At 50.6% G+C, this 27,955-nt stretch overlaps 1 protein-coding gene across 1 annotated transcript; it reads left to right on the top strand.

Moving 5' to 3' along the window:
* The first annotated feature begins 44 nt into the window (after window positions 1-44).
* HADHA (hydroxyacyl-CoA dehydrogenase trifunctional multienzyme complex subunit alpha) lies at window positions 45-27,502 on the top strand. Its single transcript, XM_072858141.1, has 20 exons — window positions 45-189; window positions 4,599-4,640; window positions 4,729-4,799; window positions 5,589-5,722; window positions 6,965-7,103; window positions 8,105-8,224; window positions 8,309-8,411; window positions 11,810-11,932; window positions 12,611-12,729; window positions 13,595-13,651; window positions 17,402-17,511; window positions 17,806-17,940; window positions 18,586-18,757; window positions 19,471-19,557; window positions 21,885-22,025; window positions 23,309-23,377; window positions 23,768-23,963; window positions 24,870-24,984; window positions 25,554-25,699; window positions 26,876-27,502. Exons 1-20 carry the CDS (start codon window positions 102-104, stop codon window positions 27,019-27,021), a joined length of 2,313 nt encoding a protein of 770 aa, XP_072714242.1. The 5' UTR covers window positions 45-101; the 3' UTR covers window positions 27,022-27,502.
* Window positions 27,503-27,955: the final 453 nt, after the last annotated feature.

The raw sequence follows: 27,955 nt of genomic DNA, 5'->3' as shown, positions 1-27,955 counted from the left end.
GGCAGCGCCGCGGGCAGCCGCAGGCGGAGCGGGGCGGGCGGGGATGAAATGGCCAAGGCCCCGGGCGGCCTCGCCCTCATTCGACCTCGCGCGCAGCAAAGATGGCGGCCGCGGTGCGCGCTATCGGCAGCCTGGGGCGCTTCACGGCCGCCGCCAAGTACAGCGCGTCCCGCCGGCCGCCGCCCGCGGGTGAGCCGGGGCCTCCGGGGCCGGTTGCTGCCTCCTGCGCCGGGGGGCAACGGGGGGCAGGAGCGGCGGCGGCGGGGGAATGGGCGCGGCCTGTCGGGGTGGGGTGGGGGGATCCTTGCGTGAGTGTGTGTGCCCACGCGTGAGGGTGTTGCGAGGGGGGTGGAGGGCAGGGTGTCGCGGAGGGGATCGCCGTGCGGTGTGTGGCTTCGTGTGTCAGCGTGGCGGCTGTGAGGAACGGGGGAAAGGAGTGGGGCGGGGGGGCCTTCCCGGTCTGCGTGTCCGCAGGGGGGCTGTGGGGTGGGGGCTGCCGCCGTGGAGGTGTCCGTGCGTGGGTATGTGTACGGGGGTGTTGTCCCCGTGGCCTGTGAATCGCGCAGGGGGATCTCTGGCATGTCCCTACCCACGTTCCCAAGGGTTTCCCCAGGGCGGGGGTCCGCGTCTCCATGTCCTGGGGGGGCTACGGGGGGTGTGGGGCTTTGTGCGTGGGTGCGGGGGGTGTGCCCCCACGGGGGAGATGCTCCCACACCAGCCCCCCAGGCAGGCTGGCCTTCGTGTGCCTGGCCACAGCCCCTGTGTCCTTGCACGTGGGGGGTCCCTGTGACCCTGCGTGGGGTGGGGGGACCCTCCAGGCAGGATTGTCCTCGCCATGTGAGCTGATCCACAGGGAGAGGGTGCCCTTGTGTCCTTACACGTGTGTGTGTGTCCCATGCCCGTGGGTGCATGCCTGGGGGGGGGGATGTCCCCATGTCCTTGGCCGTCTGGATCCTGGGGCTGTCCTCCAGGCCTGCAGGTGTGTCTGTGGGATGGGGGTGTCCCCGGGTGGGTGGGGGGAATGCCCCCAGGAGTGTTTGCATCTCCAGGTACCCACGATCTGTCTTTATTTTGGTACGCAAGCGTCTTCAGCCGTTGACTAATGCTCCCTTGCAATCTGCTGACCCAGGCAGGGCCTTGGCGTGCTCCTGCTTGTTTGCAGTGCCTGTGGTGAGCTGGGTCGTGGTGCTTCCTCACAGGGGTACCGAAGCAAAGAGTCACCGGGTGCCCCAAGGAAGGCCAAAAGACGAGGCTTAGAGGCATCGGAAACTGGTTCTTATTTCTGCACTTTGAAGGGCCTCAGGTTCTGGTATCGATGTTGACCTGAAATCTAGCAGTGTTTCGTTTCAACCTAATACCTGTCTTACGTGCAGCGTTGGAGCAAATTTGTACGTGAGCTGGTCGCTCCAGGAGCAGAGCGCTGTGGTCGAGAATGAGCAGAACTGTGGTAACTCCAGCGAGTGCTTGGGCTGTCGTTGGTTGGGCTTCTTGTTGTAACTGGCAAAATTCTTGATCACAAACAGTCCTGGAGCTACTGTGAGGATGCTGTCACTCACTGTAATTAATAGCGTTGCTCTGCCGTAACAAAGTATTTGTTAAATTGGATGCAGACCTCGCCAGGGCGGGACAAAAAGCATGCAGAAGGCAGCAAGCAGGCAGAAGACAGTGTGAGCTCGAGAGCTGGCCGTACCTGCTGAGCCGCATGCCAGGTGCCAGCAGGTTCCCAGAGAGGATAGGAAAGCTCAGTTTGTCAAAAGTTTCCCGTCTCGCAGCTCGTCGCTCTGTGCCATCAGCTCGCAGGTACAGGCTGAAAGCATGGCTGGTCGTCCTGACCTTCAGCTGGTTCGCTCTGCTGGTGCTTGGCTCGGTCCAGGACTGCAAGGAGGCTTTTCTCCTAAGCCATCCATGGATGCTGTTCCCACTTCAAGTGGCATGCTGCGTCCGGGTGAGTGGAAGGATGGGAAGGGGAAGTGCTGGACAGGGAAGCAGCCGAGGAAATAAAAGAGAAAGTGGGAAGAAAGAGGTCCTGGCTAGACTGTGTGAAAGGGGTGTTCTCCGTTCTCAGCGAAGTCCTGAGAGCAACTGTCTGAAGTATTGGCGTGCTCGTCTCCAGACGGTCTTTTAATTGGAGTGAGTGAAATCGTGAAAATGGAATCGATATTCAAAGCTTTTAATTCTAGAGTGAATGTTAGTGAAATGGAGGAAGCGTACATCTGGCCTGCTGCTGCTTCCTTCAGCATTTGGAAGGAGGATTTTTCTGGCTCCGATCTTGGCAAGTGACCACTGTAATGCTGAATGAATCAACGCCTAAAGCAGATGGGCTGTGACTGTGACCAAGTAAATGTGCTTTTAGTTTTAGACGTGTTTTCCACAAGTATTCTGGGCTCTAAAATAAAATACTGCCAGGCTAAGGAAACCTAAGTCAAATATTAAGCAGTTGTTGCTTTAACGACAGTATCTTTCCCAAAAGAGTTTATATTAAAATGTAGTGAGATTTGTTCAGTCGTGCCCTTGATATTTTTTTTTCCTACTTCATATCTTTTGTTTTGCTAGAACTGAAAGGCAAAGTGGAATTCAAGGTTTAAGGTTTTCATGGAAGCAGTCAGTTTGGGAACTGATGTGAAAGAGGAAAGCATGTTAGACCATAGAAAGAGAAGGAAGTTAATTAATCCATTGCCTTTTTATTTTTAATTGACATTATGTGTTTTGCATGCGATATAGTTTTTACTACGTAGTCAGTGCTTTGCTTTTGGGAAGTGTTGGAGTGATGTGCTGCTCACCTTCCTGCATCCCAGCCTCAGCAGACGCCTGACTGAGGGTGAGGAAGAAAAATATTCTCACTTGCCTGGCAGCTGAGATTTGTTTGGTCTGATTCTCCTTCCTGCTGTGCCTAGCCATGTGCAGCAATACAGGATTGAAGTGAATGAATTCGGCAAGATAGTTCAGTCCTTGCTGCCTTTTTAAAGTAGTGGGGCTGTGTGGCTTTTCTCGAGTTAAAATACTGCCACTGAGAGCACATCATATTCTGCTGAGGAGCATCTGTCAGCAGGGAAATTGTTGTCAGAGCACGCTTGGTTTTGTGGGAAATGAGCATTGGCACTTAGTTTCAGGAGTACCTGCCTTTAGGACACGAACAGTTGAGGGAAATTAATGTTGGCTACAGCAATCACAATCTGGTTATTGTCCTAGTCCAAAAATACTTTAAAGTAGCTTTGGAGTGGAAACCGGTTCGCTCTTTGTTTATAAAATGGTATGGTGGGCCCACGACACACACACACACACACATGCACGCACAAACCCATCTGCCGGGACAGACTGACACTGAATTTCCATCCCCGCAGTGTCACGCCGTGTATCCTGGGCTCGGGGAATGGAGCACAAAGGTCAGTCCCTGCTGCCAGCACCGGAGACAAAGTGGAAGGAGGGCCAAAGTGCAGCAGAGCTCCAGCCCTGAGCCCATGTCACGGGGCTGCGGGGAGGGGGAAGCACCTGCTGGTGAGGTGCAGGCTGAGCTTTTGAGTTTGTTCTCCCCGTACTGGATTTTCTGCCTTCTTGCTGCTGGGAATGGGAATGTTTAATGCCTGAACATTTTACCAGCGCTGAGCAGTAAACCTCCCCTAGCTAAATGGCCGTGTTCCAGTCGATAGATGTGCATGTGGTGCTTAAGAAGTAACGCTTTTACTGGATTTCAGACTTAAAGCAGCTTTGGCAGCGATTCAGCCTAGATCTGTGTTAGAGCATCCTCTCAGTCAAGATCAAGGTTGCTTGAATAGAACTGAGATTCATTCGCTTAGCGAGAGATCATCGGGACAAATACAATTTCTCAGCAGGAAAAAGGAGATCTGGGGTTTATGAGTCAGAAAAGTGGCATTTCACTTGTGGGCAGAACTTGTTCATGCCGTGGTCTGAGTTCTCTGAGTGCTTTGAAACACGACAAGTTTGTCTGGGTGCTTCCATATGTAATGAGTAGAGTTGGATCAAGTATTTTGTTGGTAGAGTTGGATCAAGCATTTTGTTGGTAGATGGAGGCGAGAATAAATATTTCGTGTGCTCTTTTTGTAGCTCAGCAGATGTATACCCAGAGATCTGTGAAGTAACACTTGGGGTTGCGCCATTCACTGGCACGAGAGTGTGTTTTTGCAGAAATATTCTAGAGCAGTTATGTTTGATTTGCAGAAAAGTTAACTTGCAGGCTTGAAACGCTCCAAAGTGCAGCAAGGTCTCTGGTTTAGCGTGTGAAGAAGTGTTGAACTGTGCATACGAAAAGCAAAACACCCCTGTGTGCCGCCCACTTCATCTCTTGTCAGCTCTTTGGGAAAAAGGCTTTGATTATTTTTTTTTGCCCTCGGTTTGCCATTGCTGGTGTTGGAAGCTGCGGTGTGGAATCTGTGCTGTGAAGGTCACTTCAATAGCGTGGAGTCTGCTGAGCTCTGGTGGTGGCACAGGTCAAGCCGTAAGAGAAGTAACTGGCTCATACTCAGGATTTTCCGAAACGCTGTACTCCGCAGATGAGGGGAGATGGGAGGATGCAATAATAAAAGAGAGATAAGCTGAGACTACTGAGAATTCCTTTAACATCTGCAATGTCTTTTCTTTAGCTTATGCTTGCCGTCACATCTCCACCTCCACTGCTCTTCAGAGTAAGTGTAAAGCTTTTCTATGTGAGTTCATTTTCTTTCTTAAAATCCGCTGAGCATAAGCTGATAATACTTTTCTGTTTGTTTCCAGCTAGAACCCATGTTAGCTATGATATCAAAGGAGATGTCGCTGTCGTACGCTTCAACACACCAAATTCAAAGGTACTGTTTTAGCTGGCTGTGGTTAATAGGCGTATCAAGTGGAAATGGCAGGAATAGCAGTTGTATGGAGAAGGCACTGAAAATTCTAATTTAAGACTAAGAACTTTTCTAACCTGCAGCCTGTCAAAGTTGCGAGCAAAGTAGAAATAAGAAAACGAGTGTTTGGACATTTAATGAGACATCTGAAAATGCCTCATGGAAATATTTTGTATGTACTAAACTAACTTGTCTCTCACTGGTGCAAGATACTGCTAAATCTTACTAAGTTCCTGGATTCAAGGTGGTTAAGGAGAGTGTCCGCTATATAGGAAAAAAACCAGCTTAGAAGCTCATAGAATCTGTGTTTGAGGTCACAAAGCCACTGTTGGTGAGGTACTTCTTAATAACAGGCTACTTGATGACCTGCTGCAGGGTTTCATCTTGGAGTTCTTTTTTTTTCTTGCTGTATTGTGAGACAAGGTGAACTAACTTTTTTAGCAAATATGGGCTCATTTTGAGTGCCCCAGAAGCGTTATAATTGTGCCAAGCAATCATCTGGCTGTTGGGCAAATTCCTGGATGGTCTAGTCCTTTACTTTTCAGAAGGCAAATCTTGAAAGGCTGTAGAGCTGCTGCTCCTACTGGTTTGGAAAATGTGTTTAGACTTACTGTTGGTTTTGGCTTTTTGTTGTCAGTCTGTCTTGTGTGCAAGTTTTCTGATGCTACAATGATTGAATCCGGTACTTAGTCAGAGGTTAAACTTCACTGTCTGCTGGGCTCCCTATTTACAATGCTTATTTGCTGCCTTTAGGTGAACACTCTATCCAAACAATTGAGCTCAGAGTTTACTGATGTAATGAATGAGATCTGGGCCAATGAAGCTGTCAAAAGTGCCGTCCTCATCTCTTCAAAGCCAGGCTCTTTCATTGCTGGAGCAGATATCGAGTAAGTATGGGGGCCTTAGAAGTTGTGCTGCTGGAGCTTTCTCTGAAGTCCAGCATCCAGGGCCAGTGGTCTGGTGCGCTGTGAAGTCCAAGCAGTTTGTCACCGACATCTCCCCGGGGTGAGGCAGAGGCTGGGAATGAAAACCCTGTGCACAGGATGCCTCACTTGCTGAAATGGAGTTAGGACCTTGATAAAGAGGAACATGGCTAGTCGTTAAACCCCATTTGGCTGTAACACTTGGTCACTCCTTCCTGCGTGCTGGGGTGCAGCCAAGGAAACCCTTCCTGGCTCCGGGCTGAGCATTGTCCTTTGGTCTGGGACACAAGAAGAGCAGATAATTTACATGCAGGACTTCATTTAAGCTAGGTTTGAGTGCCTGGCAGTCTGCCAGCGTGGCCCCCCAGTTCGGCAGGATTTGGCGCTCTGCCACATGGAGCATCAGAGCAGCTTCCCAGGCGATTCAGCGTGGGTAACTTCTGCAGGGTGTGGGACGACCCGTGTGGGTGCTCTCACTGGGACCTGGAGTGTCCTTGGCTCCTAGTCCTGACATCGGGCAGGACAGAATAGTTGTTTAAAGACGTTAAAAGCTAGAAAGCTCCGAGGAAAGAAGGTGAGTTACAAATAGGCCCTTCAAAACCTTATTACCTTTTTGTCTGGCTTTATTTGGGGGAAGAGACTTGATATGGGAAGGGTGGGAAGGAGGCAGTAGCTAGAGCTGGTAAGCAGAGCAAAAGGACAGGCTGTGTTGAAGAGGTGTCTGCTGGTCTCAACACTACGAGCCTCCTGAATTGTGCCTGCCTGGCCAACGCTGCTAGCCTCTGTGAGAATAATTGGCACAGGGAGTCTCTAATTGGCGGAGTGCACCATCAGAGCACTGGCCATCTGCTCCTTTAAAAAGTGATCCTGGGCTCTCCCCTCCACCCTTCCTGGCAAGTGCTTTGAGGCTTCCTATGACCCTTCCTCCTCTCCCCCGAAGGCTTTCAAAGCTCTGACACAAGGAAACTCATTCACTGCCTGCAGGCGCAGCCCAGTGTCAGCATGCAGTGACTTAACCCACTGAATTTAGTAGTCTTCCCGTGTAGTCTGTTAATCTAAGACTGGGGGACTAAACAGCTCTTGCCTGTCTGTCAGTCACTGGAGCTTTGTGGGAAAAGGGGAACAAACTCCTTGAAGCACTCTCCATTTTACTGCTGTTTTCTCAGTGCTTTTCCAATTCTGATCAGCCTTTCTGCCTCACTGCAGCATGATTGAAGCCTGCAAGACTGCTCAGGAAGTGACTCAGCTTTCTCAGGAAGGACAGAAGATGCTAGAAAAAATTGAGCAGTCTCCAAAGCCCATAGTTGCTGCCATCAGTGGCTCCTGCTTGGGAGGAGGACTGGAGGTATTGAACGATTCTGGGTCTGACAAGCAGCAGTGGGAGTTGATAGCGCCAGTTCTCTAAACTATCCAAACGATGCCTGCAGGACTACTTAGTGTGAGAGGGATTTGAGACCTGACGTGGGTTCATTACATCCACTCAGATGAGTTTGTGGCAAGTTAATGGCTCGGTTGTGCTTCAGGGCTCTGCCATGCTAATTTTTCTGCTTCTGTTGAAAGAGAGCTAATCAAATATGAATCTGTGGGGGCCAGGCTAATATTTAGATGAGAGCATCCCAGGGAAAACCGGCTGTTTCCAGCAGGCATTGGATCTGGATAAACGCTGCTGGCAGAGTGCAGGCTGGAAATTGCTGCTTTTCAGATGAAATGAGCCTCGTATCCCAGCAACTTCTGTTCTTTTAAAGGTTGTTGTGAGAGGGATGAGAGTGGGGAACCTGGCCAGTTGACTCTGCACCGTCGCTTGCCACTTCGGCTGGGTGCAGTATTTGCTTCGTAATCTCCATTTAGGATTTTGTAAACTGAAAGACTCTGGTAGTTCCTGGAGCAAAGTTGTTACTAAAACAGAATAACCTTGTAAGAATGGAGGCTTTTCAGTTGCGTACTGATTTCTTAAGTGGTCGCAGCTTATTATAAGCACTCTGGTGACAGATCTGGACTTGGTGATCCAGTGATAAACCAAGTATCATGGCTAATCTGTAAAATGGGACCACGCTCCCAGTGTAGTGAATGAATTTAGCCCTTGATCGTCCAGATGAGATTTAAAAATAGCTTGGCTCAGTTTGGTAGTTTCATGTTCATGTCATAGCTGTTTGCCCTGTGTGCGCTTCTCTTGCTGGAAGAAGCCATCAGTTGAGCACAGAGGGAATTTGGGCAGTTGAATTAGGGAACTGGGGTAGGGTCTAGAAGAAAGCTGAGGCAATGTGTAGAAGACACCTTTGTTACAGATGCCCAGTTCTTCTGTGGTCTTTCACAGGGAAACCTTTAGTTTTCTCTTCCTTTTTAAAGGTTGCCATTGCCTGTCACTACAGAATAGCAACAAAGGACAAGAAAACAATCTTGGGAACACCTGAAGTGTTACTGGGTCTCCTGCCAGGGGCGGGGGGTACTCAGAGGCTGCCAAAGATGGTAAGTAGGAGAAAAACTTTACTCGATAGCCCCTTCTGCTGCATGGCGTGCTCCCGTTCTGAAATCCCCTTTCTGCCCTTCCAGGTGGGACTGCCTGCTGCCTTTGATATGATGCTGACTGGAAGGAACATCCGTGCTGACAGAGCAAAGAAGATGGGTCTGGTTGACCAGCTGGTGGACCCACTAGGTCAGACATGATGCCTCTCAGTTGCTTGATCTGCTGCCTGTCAGTTAACCTCTCCTCCTTACTGAAATGGGTGGCGAAGCCATTGATGCAGTCAGCAGTCTAGTGGGGGCAAGGTATATGGACCTCAAAGTCCTTACCATGCTCTGCAGCGTAATCTCCATTCCCACCTTAGAGGCATGTGCACGGGGACCTTGAAATGTCAGGCTCCTGCTACAGCTAAGTGAATAAGGAAAGGTTAGCGTAGAGGGCAGGCCTGCTGGCTCTCTTGCATAAGCTAATTATACAGATAAGATCCTGCATTCCTCATTTATCATGTCAGAGGGACAGATTGCAACCCATAATGAAAGGAGAATAGATGACTGATGCCTACATTTATGCAGCCTGCAGATGTTAATCTCTGTGACAAGATCCTGAGAAGAAGCCAGTCCCCACAGCTTAGGTGCTCTGAATTGCCAACTGACTTTAAGTTGGATGCAGAAATTCCTCGCAAACTGCAGACCAAATTGCAATTCCAAGTGCTGAGTGAGCTAGTGAATAATTTCTTGCTTCTGCTGTTCCTTCGCTAAGGGGGCTTTCTTGGAAGGTGACTAAATGGAGGGGCAAACCCTCCACAGCCTCCTCTGAAAGGTCTGAGCAGCTGCAGCCAGGAGTTAGAGTGGAAACCACTGTGCCAGCTGGTACTGCCACGCAGTTGCACTGTGCTGAGCTTTGTTTCCCCAGGCAGAGCATGGCCAGAGTACCCTGGTGGCCCTTAGCTCCTGAAGTTGAAGAAAATAAAATAAACAAAAAGAAAAGGTGCTGCTGCCTACCCTGAGAAGCGTAAGGGAAGGGCCTGTGTCTGTTCTGTCTCACATGCCAGTGTTCAGCTGGATGAGATGTCCTTAGCTGTATTCTTGCTTGTAAAATGGATGACTGGTACCCAGGCTTGAGTTAAAATTGGCTGAGTAAACTTTACCACTGGCTTAAATGTGAATTGCCTTTTAAGAGCCAGCAAATGTGGCTTTTTATACTAATGATTACACTGGCTTGCTTAAAGGAAACCTGAACTTTCTGAAGAGCTGTTTGGAATCCTAGCTCAGACCAGATAAGCATGTAGGAGGAACACAAAATACAAATTATATGCAAGCATTAGAGGCATTCCTTGTTCATTCAAATAACGGCCAGTGCCAGAAGGCTTTCTGCTGAGTATTCTCATGTTCATTCTCAACGTCTGGGCAAAAGCAGCTTTAACTGGGGTGATGCTTTAACTGATTATAGAAAGCTTTGAAGGAGAGAGACAGCATTAATCAGGAGGCAATTTCACAGGGTGCAATCAGTTCTCCTTCAGTAGGGAGCTCTACAGCATTCTCTTGATCTATTTACTACTGTGCCCAGATCTGATTCTGGAGTGTGCCTTTTATGTAAGAATGCAGATGTGAGTCGACAGCTTGGAGCTCCTGGGTTAGGACACTACAAAATGTTGAGAGGTTATCACAAGTAAAGTAAACCCACATATGTGGGTTTGACCACCTTGCCTGAATAGTTCTTACAGCTCAGGCTTACAAATAAACAGCTCTTTTCAGCTGTAGTATCAAAGTCCAGTGCTTGTTGGTGTTGAACACCCAAGCTAATGGAAAGGGAAAATCAAGTATTCACATCTTGCAGCACATCAGGTTACTAAAGCTGAAGGTCTCAGACACGTTGCCTTGAAGTGTTGGGAAAAGAATTTGGAAGCTGGTAAGGTTTCAGCTCAGAAATCCCAAATGCTTTCAAATTTCCAATAAATTCTCTAAAATCCACTGGACATTGCTGGAATGTAGATTATGCAGCAGCTCTTGGTAAGTTTTCCAAGCTGCCTGTAAAATGAAATAGTTGTTTTGTTTGGGCTGGTTTTCTCTAGAATGGCTCTGGCGTACTGCCAGGGTATGAGTGAGACTTCTGAGCTTTCGTGATCTGGTCAAAATGTACGTGCTCCTTTATTTGCTTCTTGCTGAGAGACCCTCCAGCAGGCAGCAGCATTTGGGGTCTGCTGAGTATTATGCTCTCAAGTCTTTATGAGAAGAGAAACCTTAAAGTTGAAGACCTCAGCTTTTGATGGAGGGCGAGAGTAGTGGGAGATGAAGGAGGAGAGGGGTTTTCTGTTTTGTTTTTGTTCTTTAACTGCCTCCTGTGTCAGGGAGTAGTTGCCTGGTGTGGTGTTTTCTTAGAGCTGAAGGCACTGTGCAGCATCTGGGTGTGGTTGGAGCAGCTTACAGTGAAGGTTAATGAGGCTGCCCAGCTGTAAGGGTAGAGAGTTGTAACCTCATCAGGTTCATTCTGCTAGTTCAGAGGCAAGCCACCGCTGCGTGTTTGGCTGGTGGCCCCATGCAGAATCGCTGGGCATTGCTCTTTCATTAATGACTCATTGTATTTGCCTCCAACAACTTTACACAACTGCCTTTTCAGCCCTGTACTCTTCCTGGACTGATGATACAAGCCCTGTGCTTGCAAATTTTGCAACCCACCCTCAGAGATTGCTAAAACTCGTTCTGTGGTGGCTTGCTGCATTGTTTGTGGGACAGCTTTAAGTTAGCACAGGTGGGTCACGAGATGGATGGCACACCACCTGGAGCCTGGCTAGGTGTTGCTGTGTGTGGCACTGGCTAAAGCAAGTGAGAGATTTCCTGCACCTGAGGTTTCATTGGACATCAGCTCTGGTACAGGTAATTTTCAGGGACACAGTGCTTCATAACTGTTGTCCGTATGTTTAATAGCAACAGTGTTGGTACAACTTAGTTGTGCAGACTTACTGTACGCATAAGAAAGGAGAGGTGCAACAGGAGGGAGGGGAGGCAGAACACTTAAGTTCTGTTGAGATACAGGGATGCCTGCAATTACACAAAGTAAAAGGTTGAGGAATAAAGGGGACAGTTTGCAACAAGATGGTCAGGCACTGAAACAGAGGTCCAGAGAGGTGGTGGGACCTCCATCCTTGGAGGTGTTCAGCGACTGGCAGAACATGGCCCTGAGCAACCTGATCTAATTCCAGAGTTGGATTTAACTTTGAACTTGTCCCTGCTTTGAGTAGTGGGTCAGACCGGATGGCCTCCCATGTCCTCTTCCAACCGAAGCTATTCCATGGTTCTGTGAAAGTAGCGTTGATGTTTAAGTGGCATACTGTTGTCTGCTCCCCTTGGGAGTTGGCATTTTGGCATTTCTGTATGATGCCGTGGATATTAAATGCCTTGGGGCCTTCATATAGTTGCCTGTTGAGCCTTTCCATCGTTGTTCATAATCAGGAAAAGTCAAAGAGGTGGGGGGGAATAGAGTGGTAGCAATTCAAAGGAACATCATGTTGCTGTCTCATCCCTGCTTTTCTGCATCATCATCCATCAGTGATAACTTCTGCTGCATTTCCTCAAGCCTTCTCTTGTTCACAGGGCCAGGTGTGAAAACTCCAGAAGCACGGACGATTGAGTACTTGGAGGAGGTAGCAGTTGGCTTCGCCAGAGGACTAGCCAACAGGAATGTGTCTGCCAAAAGATCGAAAGGGCTAATACAGAGTAAGTCTGTGGGCATCATAGCCAAATCCCAAGGGACCGTAGTGAGCGTAATACAGCTTTGCTTCTCAGGGATGTGTTCATGCTCCTACTTAATTCCATTCCCAAAACAAAGTTATTTCATGTTGTAATCATCTCTTGAGCCAGATGGGTTGGTAGAGAAAACATTGCTCTGCAGATCTGATCTTCAAGTGGCATTGCCAGAGCTGCACGTGGTGGCTCCTGAAGTGTACTAGAAGGGAACCTGGCCTCAGGGAGAGAGCAGCAGCTGCCTCCAGAGGACTATCCATCTTCAAAGTTTTAGTAGCAAGTTCTGTACCAAGCTTGTGTAATCAAGTGGGAAGAGGCACATGCGTCTGCTCTGTGCTAATCCTCTTTAGCAGCACCCTTATGCAGTTAGCAGAGCCCAGAAGTGATGACATCTCTGTGTGAGTTTTACTCTGCAGAGCTCCGTCTGTCACCAGTTGTATTAGGAGGATGCTTTAGTCCTAAATGAGACTTGTCTGTGGAACGAGCCACAGAAACCCTTCTGAGCAGACCGTGCTACCTGTGGCTGACTTTCAGGTGCATGTTTCTGTTGCAGATATGCAACGTTCACGTCTATACTCTTTCAGGTTAATCATTTAAAGGCTGATTGTGCATATAGCACTGTGCTGAGACATGTTTTGTCCCATCTTGCAGAGATAACAGACTATGCTATGGCTCTTCCGTTTGTGAGGCGGCAAGTCTACAAGACAGTGGAGAGCAAAGTTCAGAAGCAAACCAAAGGACTCTACCCTGCTCCACTAAAGATCATTGAGGTAACTCCAACTGCGAGGTCCAAGAAAATACAGTGAGGGTGGATCTGTGGGATAATACGGCAACAGACAGAGGGAAGGTGGCTCCTTCCTCTGAGTCAAGCCGTACATCCTGATCTTCACAGATCACTCTTGATGAGTGCTAGCTGTGTGGTGTATCGAGCAAGCATGGTAAAATTCAGAATAGCTTCCCAGAATATGATCACCAATTTATGTGGTACTGGTACCAGTAAGGGGAAGATCAAGAATCCCAATTAAGGGAAGGCTTAGCTGGAATACTTTGTCCATGAAACTTTCAGCTGCAGTTTTTCCAGGTTTCCTACACAGTTTCTAAAGAGTTGGGTTAACCTGTTTGAAGCCAGGAAAATATAAATTGCTGTTTTCATAGCACTAACCACACAATACTTTAAAAGTTAGTCCCCTGAGTTACGCAGGCATCGTATTACTTACACTGTCCATGGTTGAATCCTTATTTTAAAATGACTTTTCAGTATTTAAGTTGTTGCCAAGACTTCTCTAGAACCTCTGAATGCCCCCGTCTGACTCTGAGAGCAATGACATTACAGGAGCACAGTCCTACTGAAAACAATTCCTGAAACCACAAGGTATATTTTACCACAGGTAAAAATTAACCTGATAGAAAATTCCTTGCCACCGAGGCTATTCTGTGCTAGAAGGACAAGGTGATTCATAGCTCTGCTTCGAACAGCATGGACAGGACCCAGAGAGTCTGAAGCGTGCCTTGAATATTGCAGAGGGGTCACTTGTGAGAACAGGAGGTGCAGCTAAACAAGTAATCTCATTAAAGCATAGCTGTTGGCAGACATGACTTAACAGCAGTGTATCCTTATTGTTCTTCTTTGACTAGGTTGTAAAGACTGGTCTTGATCAGGGGCGTGACGCTGGATACCTCACTGAATCCCAGGTAAGGAGATTAGATCCCTGGTAGTAATCAGTAATTGTGTAGTTGGGGGGATTTGTCTTTAACCACGCACGAAGGATAATATTCATCACAGGCTGCTCAAACTGGTGTCTTGCTCCCTGCCCCTTCTTCTGGCCGTGGGGCTGTGAAAAAGGCCTGTCTTGAACAACAGAACTGTTTGTCAAGGCTCTTAATCTGTAAAAACAGTTTGTGCCTTTTCTCATTCCTCTCTCTGTTTATCTTTTTGAGTGGGGAATGACCAGACGGAGTTCACCGATCCAGATTTCACATAGCAGGACTTTGATTTCTCTGTCTGTCTGAGCACTATTTGTTTTTTCTGATTGTCACATGGGACAGGTAACCTAGAGGTGTGGGTATAGTGCTCTCAGTCTCCTCAGTGTTTCCAGGCAATTTGCTGCAAACAAGTCATTTCTTCCAAGAATTAACTTTCATTTTTACCAATGTTCTATTTACTCTGTCATCTTTTTTCACCATCATCTTTGTTCAGGGTGTTAATTCTCCATTACTCGTGTTTTGCTGTTTGTCCTGTTTTCTAGTCCAGATACTTTGTGCTGGTCCTTTTTCACCCACTGATAACTTCAGGTACTTTTGAAAATTAGGTGGGTTTTTTCAGTACTGGTTTCTCACCCAGAGCAGGACTTCTCTCTCCTTATTTCCTTGGTCAAACTTACCTGTTTAGTAGCCACCCCAGTCAGCGTACTGGCTGGTACTGGCCATTCAGGGGGGACCTCAGCAGGCTGGAGAACTGGGCAGACAGGAACCTCGCGAAGTTCAGCGAAGGGAAAGGCCAAGTGCTGCCCCTGGGCAGGAATAACCCCATGCACTAGTACAGGCTGGGGGCCAGCTGACTGGAGAGAGTCCAGCGAAGGGCCACAGGGATGATTAAAGGCCTGGAGCGTCTGGCAGACGAGGAGAGGCTGGGAGAGCTGGGACTGTTCAGCCGGGAGAAGAGAAGGCTTGCGGGGATCTTATCAATGTGTATAAATACTTGGTAGGAAGCAGTAAAGAAGGCATAGCTACACTATTCTCATTGGTATCCAGTGGCAGAATAAGAGGTAATGGGCACAAACTGAAAGAGGAAATTCCACTTAAATACGCAAAACAACTTTTCTACTGTAAAGGTGATTGTGAATGCTCGAACAGGTTGCCCAGAAAGGCTGTGGATTCTCCCTCCGTGGCGATATTCAAAACCCAGCCGGGGACAGTCCTAAGCAGCCTGCTCTATGACTCTGCTTTGAGTGATGGGATGGGACAATACAATCTCCACAGGTCTCTTCCATCCTCAGCTATTCAGTGGTTCTGTGATTCTGTGAAACGAGCCTCTATTTCATTCTTCCTTTCTCTTTAGTTCTTTAGTTCCCTGGCACATCGGTGGAGTTTAGCACCGATAACAACTGTTAAGGGAAGTCAAGTCTTTTGCATTTTTAAAGCCCAGAAGACTTCACCTCTTGTTCTGCTTGCTGCTTTTCCCCTGTAGGTCAGGCCAGTGGTGAGGCTGAGCAGGTATTGGAATCATAGAAGAAGTATCCCATTGCAGAGGTGTAGGTGCACGCACGTGTATGTGCACGAACACAGAGTATGCGCACAGCTGGCCGCACAGACAGCGCAGTGCCTTTACTGGTGACACCCACATAAACACAAACTGCTCACAGGCATGGCCGATGTGGATGAGTGATGCTGTTCCTCCTGGTTGGCTGATCAGAATTGAAGTTCACGTGTGGCAATAAGTGCACGTGTGCGCACACGCACCCACACACCCACGCACACCCCTTTAGTAGCTGGCTGTAGATGTTTCATCTGTCAATTAGTTGGCCACAGGGCCCAGTCTGGACAGCTGCTGGCACATGGACCTCATGTCCTAAATGCCATCCAGTCTTGCTTGAGGTTTGCTAGTGACACACTTGGGAAAACAGGAATAGAGTTTAATATGCAGGTAGGACAGACTGTGGTGGGCAGGTCCAGGCCTTGAGCAGGCAAGAGTACTCACCAGTGGCTTGCTTATGTGTGACCCTTTTGTTCCACGCACACACACAGAGTCTTTGTTTTCCCATGCTTGTTCATCCTCAGCCATGTTGATCCCTCCCTTTCTCTGCCCTTGTCTCTGCCTTAATAAACAACCTGCCCCTAATTAATTTTTCCTCACTGGTCCCAGTTTTGCTACATCTGTACTCAAATTTATTATTTCTGATGCTGAAGAGGTAATTCCGGCTGTGCACAGTGTCACTGGTGTGGTTACTGAGTGCTGCTGGCTCTGCAAGACCTGACTCCCCAGAAGACCCACAACACTCCCATCTGATTATCTCTGCATTCGGGTCATCTCTCACGTCGCTGCCCCTTAACCGCTGATGAAATTCGTCTGTCCCCCACGGTAGTATCTGTAACTTTCACCAGCTTCTCACGCTGCTATCTGTCACATCCTGCAGTCTTTCCTGCCGTGCTTAGTAGCTCCTTTTGTTCTCCTCTGGTGACAAGGTCCTGGTCTGAGATGTAGCTGTCTGCCTCCTACCTTAACAGTGACCTCCTGGGTATACCCCATCTGTTCTGGTTATGCATTCCACCCACGTTTGGTCTGGTGCTGAATAGAAGGCTTGGGATACTCTGTTCCTTACAGAAAAGAATGAATGGTTTTTCCTGAGAATAGCAGCAGGATGGAGATCTTCCCAGAACCCTCTAAAGAATAATAAGTGTCAGTGTCGTGTCTCTTTTTCATGCCTCCCTCTTTCCCCTCGGGTAGGAGACTTGCAGTTTCTCTTCCAGGCTTTGTGTTTCTGATATTTTAACAAACCTCTAACTCACAGGACAATGGTGAAGGAAGATACAGCCTGCTCTAAACTACATTGTGTTGGCAGCTTTCCTTAGCTGACTTGGCTCAGACAACTTTAGCTCGCTGTTGCCCTACGCTGTCTTTTGTCTTCCTGACTGCTTTCCCGTTTCATGCTGAGTGCCGGGAGGTTATGCAGGCCTTTGATTTTGTTGCCTCTCTGTGGTCCTCTGAAAATAGTATCAGGCTACTGCTGTCAGTGAGAATTGGCCTGTTTAAAGATTTTTTTCAAAGTCTGAGGGCAAGGCCCGTTCACCTGGAAGCCACTGGGGCAATGGCCCCAGCTAGCGCAGGATGCACATGAGGGAGAAAGGGTCCCATGTCAGTGAAATACCGTCCTGCCGCTGGGGAAGTAGAAGTGGCTCCGGCGTTGATCTCGTAGGACCCTGCAGCTGCTGGCTGGCCCAGGCAGCAGGGTCGCTTCTGGCATAACCATCACCCTAGTGAACTGCCAGGGAATGCTCTTCCAAAGCTGGGCTGGGAGGGTGGAAATGAGCTGTGAAGGATTCAGTGGATAGGAAGGAGATGGACATGGAAATACAGTGGCTGCTCTTGTTCCGTGGCAGAACCCCTGTCCCTCCAGACATGAATGTTGGAGGTACACGCTCTTTCAGATGCTTTAAGTTACATTGTTTATGGGAAAGGACATCGAATAAGCAGTTTTCCTACTGCTTTCTGGCAGCCCATATGGGAGGTAGTGGTGCAAAGTGGGCTGTGCTTAGCACAGAAGGTGCCTCTCTGCAGAGGATGCATATGCCCTGTACGTTCTTCCTTTTCCAACCAGGTTACTAGTCAGTGTAGTTGCACAAGTGGCTGTGCTATTCCAGCACGCACCCATCAAAAACAGGGCAAGGGAAGCGAGACAGCTGTTAAGTGCCAAACTCTCTGCTTCCCTCTTCCCTTTCTTCCAGAGCTTTGGCCAACTTGCAATGACTAAGGAGTCCAAGGCGCTGCTTGGACTTTACCACGGGCAGGTGCACTGCAAGAAGAACAAGTTTGGAACACCTCAGCGGGAGGTCAAGTAAGTGCAAGTGTGGGATGCCTGAAGGAGCAGTTGGAGGAGCTCTGCTAAAAGGCTCTTGGGACCGAGTGGCCTAGAGTCCTGAAACGCAGTGTAGCAGAGCAGAGAGGTTTCCAGCCTCCAGAAGGCTAATCCTCTGCGCTTTGGAGGTCTCACCCACAAGTGAAATCTTCTTGCACGACCTCACTAAAAATAGCACCTGGGTGGACAGGATCTGTGCAAGTCTAATGGTAACAATGGAAATTCAGCTCTTTCTAGCTTTGAATGTGTCCCCCCCCGTCCCCTTCTGTGCAGGACCCTGGCAGTGCTGGGAGCAGGGCTCATGGGAGCTGGGATCGCACAGGTTTCAGTGGATAAGGGACTGACGACCATTCTGAAGGACACAGCACAGCAAGGCCTGGACAGAGGACAGCAGCAGGTCTTCAAGGGGTACGTGCATTAAAAGGAATTTGCTCGGGATGGGCTGGGGCTTCCTTCAGTCAAAATACTCCTCTGCTTTCAGGCGGTCAGGAACTCCTGACACCTATTCCTCTGGAGTCTTCTACCATCGGATGTCACAGAAATGCTTTCTTTTAAGGTTGCCCTATGCAGTGTGCTGGCATATTGCTACGAAATAGGCCCAGTGTATTCAGCCTTAGCTCCTTAGGTAGGTAGACAACCTAACAGATGATTGCTTTAGCTTTTAGATTTAGCAGTAGCTTACAGAGCTAAGGGGGGAGGGAGTAATCCTGGCTGCCTAGAGGCCCATGTCAGGGGAGGCATTGGGTCAGACTTCTGAAAAGCTGGATTTCTTTCCCCTGTCCTCCTGGCTCAGCAGTAGTCATCTCAGCTGTGCATCATCAGGAATGTCAGTGATTGACCTTCAGAGTAATGCACCGGCTGAGTTGTGTGAGCATGGCTCTCCTTTTTCCAGATGGAAGGAGGGGCCAGTAGGCAGAGTGACAGTCCTGCTGGATTGGAGATGGTGTTTTGGGTCCCAGCTCCAGGAGGGAGGGATGCCCTTGGTGTTGTGGTGCACCTCTGGCAGTCTGGGCTGGCCTGCCCAGGAGCTGTGACAGAGCTGTCCTTCCCTAGGCTGAACAGTAAGGTGAAGAAGAAGAGTCTGACATCGTTTGAGAGGGACTCCATTCTCAGCAACCTGACGGGCCAGCTGGACTACAAGGGCTTTGAGAAGGCAGACATGGTGATCGAGGCTGTGTTCGAGGACATTAACATCAAACACAAAGTGCTGAAGGAAGTGGAGGCCGTGAGTATCAGTGCTGAGCAGCTTGTGCTAGATGTGGCCCCTGTATGGTGGAGACTCGGGGTGTGCTGTCCTGTGCTGCTGGGTTTGTCACATCTCCTTTGTGCTGCAGTTTGCTGCTTGGTGCAAGTTATTTACGTCAGTACATGGGTGAGTGTCAAGGGCAGCCTTCCTGTTCACTAAGGACATTCACTGTTCAATAAGGAGTCACTAGTTTGTAGCTGAATGGGCAGTTCTGACGTTCCCTGACTCCTGGGAGCTGCTCCAAAAAAACATTGATATGACAGGAATGTCTTTTGGTATCGCCACAACTTACAGTTCTTTACTTACTATCTCTGGCTTGCTGACACTGCTCTTTTCTGTTCAAGAGCACACTTGGGGAAATAACTGTATGGTAAAGGAGCTGGTCTGTGCACCTTTCTGAAGTCCCTCCCTGCAGTGTCTAATGTAGTTGCAATGGTCTGGCAGAAACATGGGGGCTCTGAGACTAATATTGCTGACCTGGGGAGAGTTCAGGGGAAGTCAGATCCGGCTGACTTGGGCTGCTGCTTTAGAATTAGTTTCTAATGCTGTGTGCCCTGACAGAAAATCAAGTTTGCCTTGTTTGTCAGGGTTACCAGGTGCTGGTACTGTTCTCTCAGGGCTCTGCACATCATGCTCCGGATCTGACTCTGGAGTCTGTGCATTTACACTGTCTCTTCCACCCCCTGCTACAGGTGATCCCTGCTCACTGTATCTTTGCCAGTAACACATCTGCCCTCCCAATCGGCCAAATTGCTGCCGTCAGCAAGAGGCCAGAGAAGGTGAGTACCCAGTGCCACGTGCCTGCTATGAGTCTGCTCTGTGCTGAGCTGCCTGTTAGTGGCAAACTGGCTTTGCTGTAGGTGAGTGCTGGGATCTTCTGCTTCCTCCTCAGAACATGAAACAGCTCATCCTCTGCCCCCAGTGCAAGCTTTGAACAAAGAGCTTGTGGTCCTTGGACAGATAGGAAGGTGATGAAGGTGGACTCACCCCCAGTGTGATGTTGGCGAGGCAAGGTGCGGTAGGGAGGTGAGAGCGCTTCAGGGAACATTAATGCACGTGGAGGGTAGAGAAGTTATGGAAGGACTCAAGCTGAGAGAATTCCAGCCAGGAAGACTTCAGTCATTTTGATAAACTGATTAGACATAGGAGTGACTTGCCATGATGGGAAAATGCCTTCTCAGGGAGAAGGCACTAACCTAGCAGCAAAAAGGGAAGAAAAGTCGGTGACTGGAAGCTGAACTTAGAGGTGCTGAAACTGAAGCCTTGGTCAGCCATGGGATCAGCTCCTGAGGGGATGGTGGGGTTTTTCTCTCTGGCTCCAAATGATCCATGTGAACAGGATACCAAGAGCAACATAGCAGCTTGTGGCAGAGGTTTGGAGCAGAGGACTTCTTCATCCCTTTGCTTGAAGTCTAAACAGCATATCAAGTAGCTGCATGCTCATCCCTTAGCCCAGGCAAGCACAGCTGAGTAGGAGCACTCATTCATGTGGAGCAGCCTGCCCTGAGGGACGTGCTTGGTGGAGTTACCTTCCGAGGGGCGTGAATGCGCTGGATTGGGAGGAGTCAGCTGGGTGCTGGTTTTCATTGCTGTCTGTGACTGCCAAGGGTACCTGTGATACCTGCTAGCGTGAGGCTGGCAGATCTGACACAGGCCCTACAGGAGACCTGCACCCTTCAGGGAGCAGCAGCAGGAGACCAGACGTGACACCGCAGTGTCTGAAGTAGTGTGAGGGATCTGCGTGACCAGGTGGAGTCACCTCCCAAGGGCTAAGCATCAGTCTAGGGTGGCCTTGATATAAAAAGGGGGAAACACTTCCCCCTCATTTAAGGAATCTACTTTGCCTGCCTGGGGCTGCAGAAAACGAAGGAAAGGGCAAGCAGTTCTCCTGTGAGATAACCCCATCTCCCTCTCTAAAACGGGTGGGATGGGGAGGCAGTAGCAGCTTGGGCAGACGGAGGGGGAAGCTCTGGAGCTCAGTCAGAAAGTGTTACACAAATGCAAAAGTGCAGGTACCCTTGGCTGGTTCCCTAAAGTCCTGCAAGTGTCCCAAGTACTGCCCTGGTCAGCGTGTTGCCTCTGCTGCTTGTCTTCCTGCAGAAGTTCTGTGGACGTCTGCAGAGGTCGTAGAATAACAACATGTGTCCCCACTGTTGGAGGTTCCTGTGAGCTTCGTGAGCCTCTTCCTGGTTTGCTGTCATACCTTAGTTGCATCGGAAATGCAAACTGACTCTTACTTGTTCATACTTGCAAATAACATCCTCTTGCTCTATAAATTGCCTGTGCAATGGCTCTTTATGGGGAAACTAATAGGAAATCAGTTAACTAATTAGTGTATTTTCTTTAATGAGTTTTGCAGTCTGCAGCTCTCCTGCAAGGTGCCTCTGACTCTACAGAGATCTTAGTGCGAAGCGTAGCTTCCAGGAGGCATGAAGGTGACATGCTGATTACATGGTCGTGTTAAAGTGAGGCACACAGCCGAATAATCTCCGCTTGAATGCTGTTCCCAGAGGAAGGCTGCACTTACCTCTGTAATTGATTTCTGGAAACATGCCTTCTCATCCTTAAAATCACTTCATCGCTAAAAAACAACCAAACCCAAAACAAAATGTTCACAAGCAGAACACAGGGACTCTGTTCAACATCTGTCTCTGTGACTGCTGTTCTACTCTCAAAGTCCAGAAGAAGCACCATGCAGGCGTGTGGCTCCTCTGCCAGCTCAGATAGTACCTGCAGATCACGCAGTGCCTGTAATTTGCCTGGGGACTGAGCTCGGCTAAGATTCCCAGACAGGTTTTGCTGCCAGACTATTAAGAAGCACAGAGAGAGCTGAGCAGGACTCTTGGTCCTGTAAGCATTCTACCTAAATCCTCACTGAGGCAAGAGCTGTGGGGCATGTGCTATGTCCTTGGGAAAGGGAGTTGGAGAGCACTCCTGTCAGAGAGGGATACAGCGGAGTGTGCGGCTGAATGAATAGTGCACTGTGGTGGTGGGTGCTGCAGCCCATGGTGGCCTGCTTCCCTCTGCAGTTGGGCACTTGACTTGCCCAGCAGATTACTCTGGGAGCCAAAGTCTGTCTTAACCCTGAGCCCTTCCTTCTGCCTAGGTGATCGGGATGCACTACTTCTCCCCTGTTGACAAAATGCAGTTGCTGGAAATCATCACCACGGACAAAACATCGCAGGACACGGCTGCTTCCGCTGTTGCTGTGGGCCTCAAACAGGGCAAGGTCGTCATCGTGGTAAAGGTGAGGAAACACTGCACAAAATACGAGCTGAGATAATAAAGAAGGGCAGGCTTGCGCACTGAGGGGAGGCTGAAATGTGGCTGTGAATATGCTAGCATTAGCTACTCATGCTGAGAAGTAAAAATGGAGGTTAGAAGAAGGCAAGTGCCCAAGTGATCCCTCAGGTGTCCTTCAGAGCAGCCATGGAAGGCTAGAAGGCACAGGAACAGTCTGATGAGCCAAGCACAAGATGCTGGCAGTCCTGCTCCGCACAACTTCCAGGAGGCTGAAATCTGTAGTGGCGTCTGAGATGGAGCAGAGTCTGGGCAGGACTCTAACCACCTCTTCTCCCTGGCAAGCTGCAAGGACAGAGGGGCCTGCGAGCAGTAACCCTCCTCTTTCTGGATTTAAATCTTTTGTGAGAGGGGGCAGAAATGCATGTGCAAGTGTAGGGGAAGAGCTATACCAAGCAGAGGGAGAAGACCGAGCACAGTGAGGCAGGAGTTGAGAACAAAGCGCTGTGATCTGTAGGAAGATGCAGCAGAGCCTCAGAAAAGGCGTGGGCTTTGAGTGGTTTGTTGGGCTCATGGCTGCTGTTGAACGCACGGCCCTCCAAAGAGAGCTGGTCTCATGCTCCGTAGTAGAAAGCATCAGTGATGCGGTTTCAGCTATGTGGGAGGTTCAGCCGGCAGGCTCAGGGCAGTTTGAGTGTATTTTTGGACTGGTCTCTTCACTGATGTGTGAGGTTGTCAGCAATGCTGAGCAGGTCTCTCCTGTGGTGCTGGGAAAACCAGCTTGTCTTAAAAGTGCTCTAGGCACCTCTAAAGGCCAGTGGAGATACAGTGCTGCTTCTCTAACCCTCATCCCCACATCACATGCTTCCCTGAATGGCAGTTTGCAGCTAATCTGTTGCTTCATGACTTTGTGAGTAATATCAGAGGTGAAACAATGGGTTTATGCCCATTTCACTTGCGCTGAGCACCCTTTCCCCCTGTCAGCCTGTTGGGCTTGGTGAAGCAAGGGGACTTCTGCAGCCTGCTTGGGACCTCCAGGCACTATTTCAAATAAAAACGCTCTGGTGGGAACTTCTAGGGAGTAAGTTCATGGAAATCTTCAAACACTGCTGAGCCCTACAGGGAAAAACTATTCTAGCAGTTGATAACATGCTGTTAGAAATGGAGTTCAGTGTGTCTGCCCTGCATGTCAGTGCCTGGGCTGTGAAACGCGGTTCTTGTGCTGCCGAGAGAGGCCGTGTTCCTGCAGTCTGTACTCACCTGCCTTCCTGCTGCGCTCCTCTTCCCTAGGATGGGCCTGGCTTCTACACCACCAGGTGCCTGGGGCCAATGCTGGCAGAAGTGGTCCGAGTTCTCCAGGTGTGTATCCCGTCAGCTACTGAACGTATGCCAAATAGTCATGTAAACTCTGCTTCTTCCTTGCCCCCGGTCAGGCTGATCTCAGCCCTGGCCAAGAAGGGAGGTGGGTAACCAGCCCCGGTGCCCATGGTTGTCCCCAGCCAGCTCTTGGCTGAGTGTGGTCTGATGAGACCTGGTGCGGGCAGTGATGAGGCTCTTTCCTCCCCACATGGCACCAGGGGAGAGGCAGGAGTGGTGCAAGCACGATTACACTGCTCCTGTCTGGAATCAAACAGCTAATGGGGCTGGTCACAGCCCGTGGCGCCAGATGAGCGAGGGCTTTCTGCCGCCACGCTGGCTTTCCAGCACCCTCACCCAGAGACACCATTGCTTCCCCTTGTATTCCTGCAGGAGGGGACTGACCCAAAGAAAGTAGATGCCATCTCTACGGCCTTTGGCTTTCCTGTGGGTGCTGCCACGCTCATCGACGAGGTGGGTGTGGATGTGGCCGCGCATGTGGCTGAGGACCTTGGCAAGGCCTTTGGCGAGCGCTTTGGAGGAGGCAACATCGAGTTGTTCAAGCTCATGGTGGAAAAAGGCTTCTTAGGTGAGACACTAGGCTGTTTTAATCGAACGTATTTCCTCTTTGTTCAAGGAAAAGTGCTAGCATCCATCAGCCTCTTCTGCCTCAGGTGAGAGCAGTCAGAGAAGAGCCCTGGGAATGGGTCGGGAATCCCTCCCAGCTGTACCCTGGGTAGAGCTTTGGCTGTGGCCAGACCTTCCTTTGCAGAAATGGCAGCAGCAGGCAAAGATGCTGCCTAGAGCAAAGGCAGTGGAGAAGACCTCATGAACCTCTGTCTGGTCCATTCGTGAAACCTGCACAAGTGCTCTGGGACATGGGGTTTATTTCCAATGGCTGGAAATAAATGCGCTCAAGTGAAACAAGCCCTGAGCTGAGGTTTAGAATCTCTGCGCAAGGAGAGACGGTGGCTCTGTCTGCGTGGCAGAAGCTGTGCCCTGGTGGCACTGGGTGCCAGAGGCAGCTGTGCCCCTGAGCACGCCAGGACAGAGCAGTGTCCATCAGTGGGATCTGCACTTGGCCCGTGGTAGCTCTGCCTTCCAGTGACCCTTGCTGTGACCAGACCCCTGGCAGTCAGGGTTACTCAGGAGATCTTGTCATCTCTGTGCCTTGCTCCCAAGCGTGGACAAGGACCGTGTCTTTTTGCTGCTGTAGCCACGGAAACGGTGGCATTATTTGACTGTCCTCTGGGCCTAGTGAAGGCGTTAGGGCCTGGCACAGTGGCAACATCTTGCCAAGCAGTCAGCTGGACGTGGGCCCCCTTCTCTCTGTCCTTAGTGAGGCAGCAAACAGGCTCGCTCTGAAGTGCAGAGATGCTGCCTGTGCTGGGGGGATCTGCTCACGCTAACAGAAGCAGGAGTCACAAGAAGATCAGAGGTGAGCAAATGGGACGCGTGGCAGGATATGACTGTCTCTTTTTTTTATCCCCGGCAGGTCGCAAGGCAGGGAAAGGCTTTTATGTTTACCAGGAGGGGGTGAAGAACAGGAGCGTGAATTCTGGCATGGATGAGATCTTGGCGCGGTTCAAAGTGCCAGCCAAACCTGAAGTGTAAGTAGCTGTGCATGCTGAGTGGTGGCGTGGGCTGGCTCTCACCCCAGCTCCTTCTCCTGCCTCTGAGCAGCAGCACGAGGACTGTACCAGGCAGCACTGGAGGACAGCACTGGACGTGGAGTCACTCCAGATGGCATTTGGCTGTTTGGGGCAGGCTGTTGGCTCTGGAGAGCCTGCACTAGCAGGAATGGGGCATCCTCGAATTTATCAGCATTTGCTTGGGCACCTTTGCAGAAAGCTTTTCTGTGGTGGGGCTTGTCTGGGCAAGTGGGTTGGTGCAGTCCCTGCTTGTGACCTTCCCGGCGTTGGACCTGTTGTACAGCCTGGCACTGAAACATCTCCTGGAGCAGTTCCCATCTGGCCTGATAAAGCCTTTGCCATTCTTACGTGCCTGCCATGTCACAGAACTTAAGCCTTCATCCTCATGTGGATAGGGACAGTCTCGGTGAGAAACCGTTTTGTCACCTACCCCAGGCCTGGCTCTGTCCCCAGTCTGTGCTGGCTTCACGTGCTCCTCCGTCCAGCTGCTGTTACCTGCACAGCCCTTACAGTCTCTTTCCTTGCAGCTGTACTGATGAGGATATCCAGATGCGCTTGGTGACGAGGTTTGTGAATGAGGCAGCCATGTGCCTGCAGGAAGGGATCCTCAGCAACCCCGTGGAGGGGGATATTGGTGCTGTGTTCGGCTTGGGCTTCCCGCCATGCCTGGGAGGTAAGTGGTTTCAGCTGGGCTTTGGGCTAGGCTGCATGGCTTGGCTTGAAAGCTTCGTAGTGGGCTTGCCTAGTGGGCTCTAGCCACCAGAGGCGAGCCAGCTGTTAAGGCCAGGTTTGAGCTGCACTCTGACAAGCCTGAGCGTCCTTCTCCCACGTAAAGCCTGAGCCAGAGGTTGCTCCAGCGTTCCCACCCCACAAGAGGTGGCAGTGAGCCTGAGAGCTGCTGTGAGACGTTTCTGCCAGGACCTTGTGGAGTTCCTCTGCTGGTACAGCTGTTTCACAAGAGCTGTGGCTGGTGAGGATCAAGGGACTCTAACCAGGTCGTTTGCTGTGTCTTCAGGTTGGAATAAGGCGGCAGAGCCATGCTGGCCCCAGCCTCCTCAGCACTTCCTATGAGAACTTCAAAGGAAGAGCTTTTACCATGCCTGATAGTCATGGGGGTGTAGGTGGGATGGGAGACCTGCAAAGGCCCTACATTTTTAAGAGATCCCTGGCTTGCCTTTGTGCAGCTGTATGGTGCCTGGTGAAAAACAAGGCTCTGGTTTCTCATCTCTTGCCACTGCTACTTGCCTGGGTGGGCAGGCAAGCGTCTTGCAGCACTTCTGGAAAGCTGGTCTTGTGCTGCACGCAGAGTTGAGAAACGGTGCCCAAGAACCCACTGTTTGCCCCATGCCCGCACATGGCACGGATAAAGCTGAGCTGATAACCTCAGCCATGGTGCACAGCACTTTCGGGGACAAGGTACCTGCTGGGCCCAGCCAAGAGCATGGGCAAAGTTCTCCTGGACCCAACTGCAACCTGGCTGGGTGGCCGTGGCCGTGGCCTGGGCAGTGGATGAGGCACGAGCCGAGGTTTGGGTCACAACTGAAGGATACCAAGGGCTCTTGGGCATGAGGTAGTGCTTCTGCCGAGCACCTAGCACTTTCCCTCCCTGAGGCAAGCTCAGCCTAAGGGAGCAGTCCCAATTAGCTGTGCCCCAGCTTGTCCCCAGCAGTCCAGTCTGCCTCCGCTCAGCACAGGGGGGCAGGCAGGGAGCGGGGTCCTGCGCTGCCCTGCCGAGAGACTGGGGGTCTCTCTTAGAGGACAGATCGGCCGAATCCAGCGCTCTCGCTCTTCCAGGCACCTTGGTGCCTCTCGCTTCCTTGGCACAGATGTGTCCCCCTGTCCCCGGCAGGTCCCTTCAGGTACGCAGACTCGTACGGAGCCAAGCAGCTGGTGGACAAGCTGCGGAAGTACGAGGCCGCCTACGGCAGCCAGTTCACGCCGTGCCAGCTGTTGCTGGACTACGCCAACAGCCCAAGCAAGAAATTCCACCAGTGAGCGTGGCCCAACGCCACCTGCCCGTGACGCACCGACAGCTCAAGCCGGGACCACCGGCTCTCCAGCAGCACCCCATTCTCTGTAGGTTAATCTGCAAAGCACCCAGGGGAGGAGGCAGGGAAGGAAGGAGGGTGGCAGCCGATTGCCTCGTGGCTTTGTAGTCATTTCAAGTGCCTTATCAGCTACTGTGTGCTGGGCACATCCGTCCCATGCCAGCGTGGGCCTGGTGGCTCCTTGCTGGGAGAGAGAATTTCTTCTGCGTCACCTCCATGCTGCGACCTCCAGAGCTCCCGGTCTGGCAGGCAGCATCCAGCACGCGTCTGGCCCTGAGGCCTTGCCTTTCCATAAGCCTCCAGCAATAGATCGCTGTCTCCTGGGTTTGGACTCCATGCCTGCTTCTCCTCCTGTCTCACTGGGGCACCAGCCTCTCGGCACCGAGGAAGGGAACCGCTCGAGTCGGAAATAAAGCGTTCAGGCAATCCTCTGGGGTCCTCTCCGTGCTTGCCGGCTGAGAGACCCACAAAGGGGCTGCTGGCAGTTGCCGGAGGGTGGGGAAAGGCAGGGGAGGGCGGCAGTGCAGAACAAAGACTAGCTCTGTCACCTCCGCCATCAATCAGGGTCTGTGAGGAGCCTCTGGCTCTTTTGTCTGGCCCTGAGCGCTGCCGCCAGGGTTATCCTGGCAGATGGGCCCGCCTGTAATTGCAAATCAAGCAGCCAAAGGCCAGAAGGGTCCCCCCGTGGGGAGAGCTCAGTTTAAACTAAAAGGCTTTAAATCTCTGCGCACCTGTCAGTGATTTCGGAGCTGGTCTGGCTTCGCTGCCTTTTTCCTGCGCCCTGCTAGGGCTCGGGCTGGGAGCTCGGGTCATGCTGCTATTTTCATGTCACGTTTGTGCTTGTTTCTCAAAGCCACCGGTACGCGATCAGGCTGAGATGT

This window comes from Ciconia boyciana, chromosome 3 (genome assembly GCF_034638445.1).
Source record: "Ciconia boyciana chromosome 3, ASM3463844v1, whole genome shotgun sequence".
Lineage (NCBI taxonomy): Eukaryota > Metazoa > Chordata > Aves > Ciconiiformes > Ciconiidae > Ciconia > Ciconia boyciana.
The sequence above is the reverse complement of the archived record's forward strand: the minus strand, read 5'-3'. Positions and strand labels throughout refer to the sequence as shown.

What these genes read in the sequence shown, in the direction of transcription:
- HADHA (XM_072858141.1), top strand. Translation starts at nt 102, where the DNA reads ATGGCGGCCGCGGTGCGCGCTATCGGCAGCCTGGGGCGCTTCACGGCC. An exon ending in CACCTCCACTGCTCTTCAGA is followed by an intron (nt 4,641 to 4,728) that starts GTAAGTGTAAAG and finishes GTTTGTTTCCAG; the next exon opens with CTAGAACCCATGTTAGCTAT. An exon ending in GTGCCAGCCAAACCTGAAGT is followed by an intron (nt 24,985 to 25,553) that starts GTAAGTAGCTGT and finishes CTTTCCTTGCAG; the next exon opens with CTGTACTGATGAGGATATCC.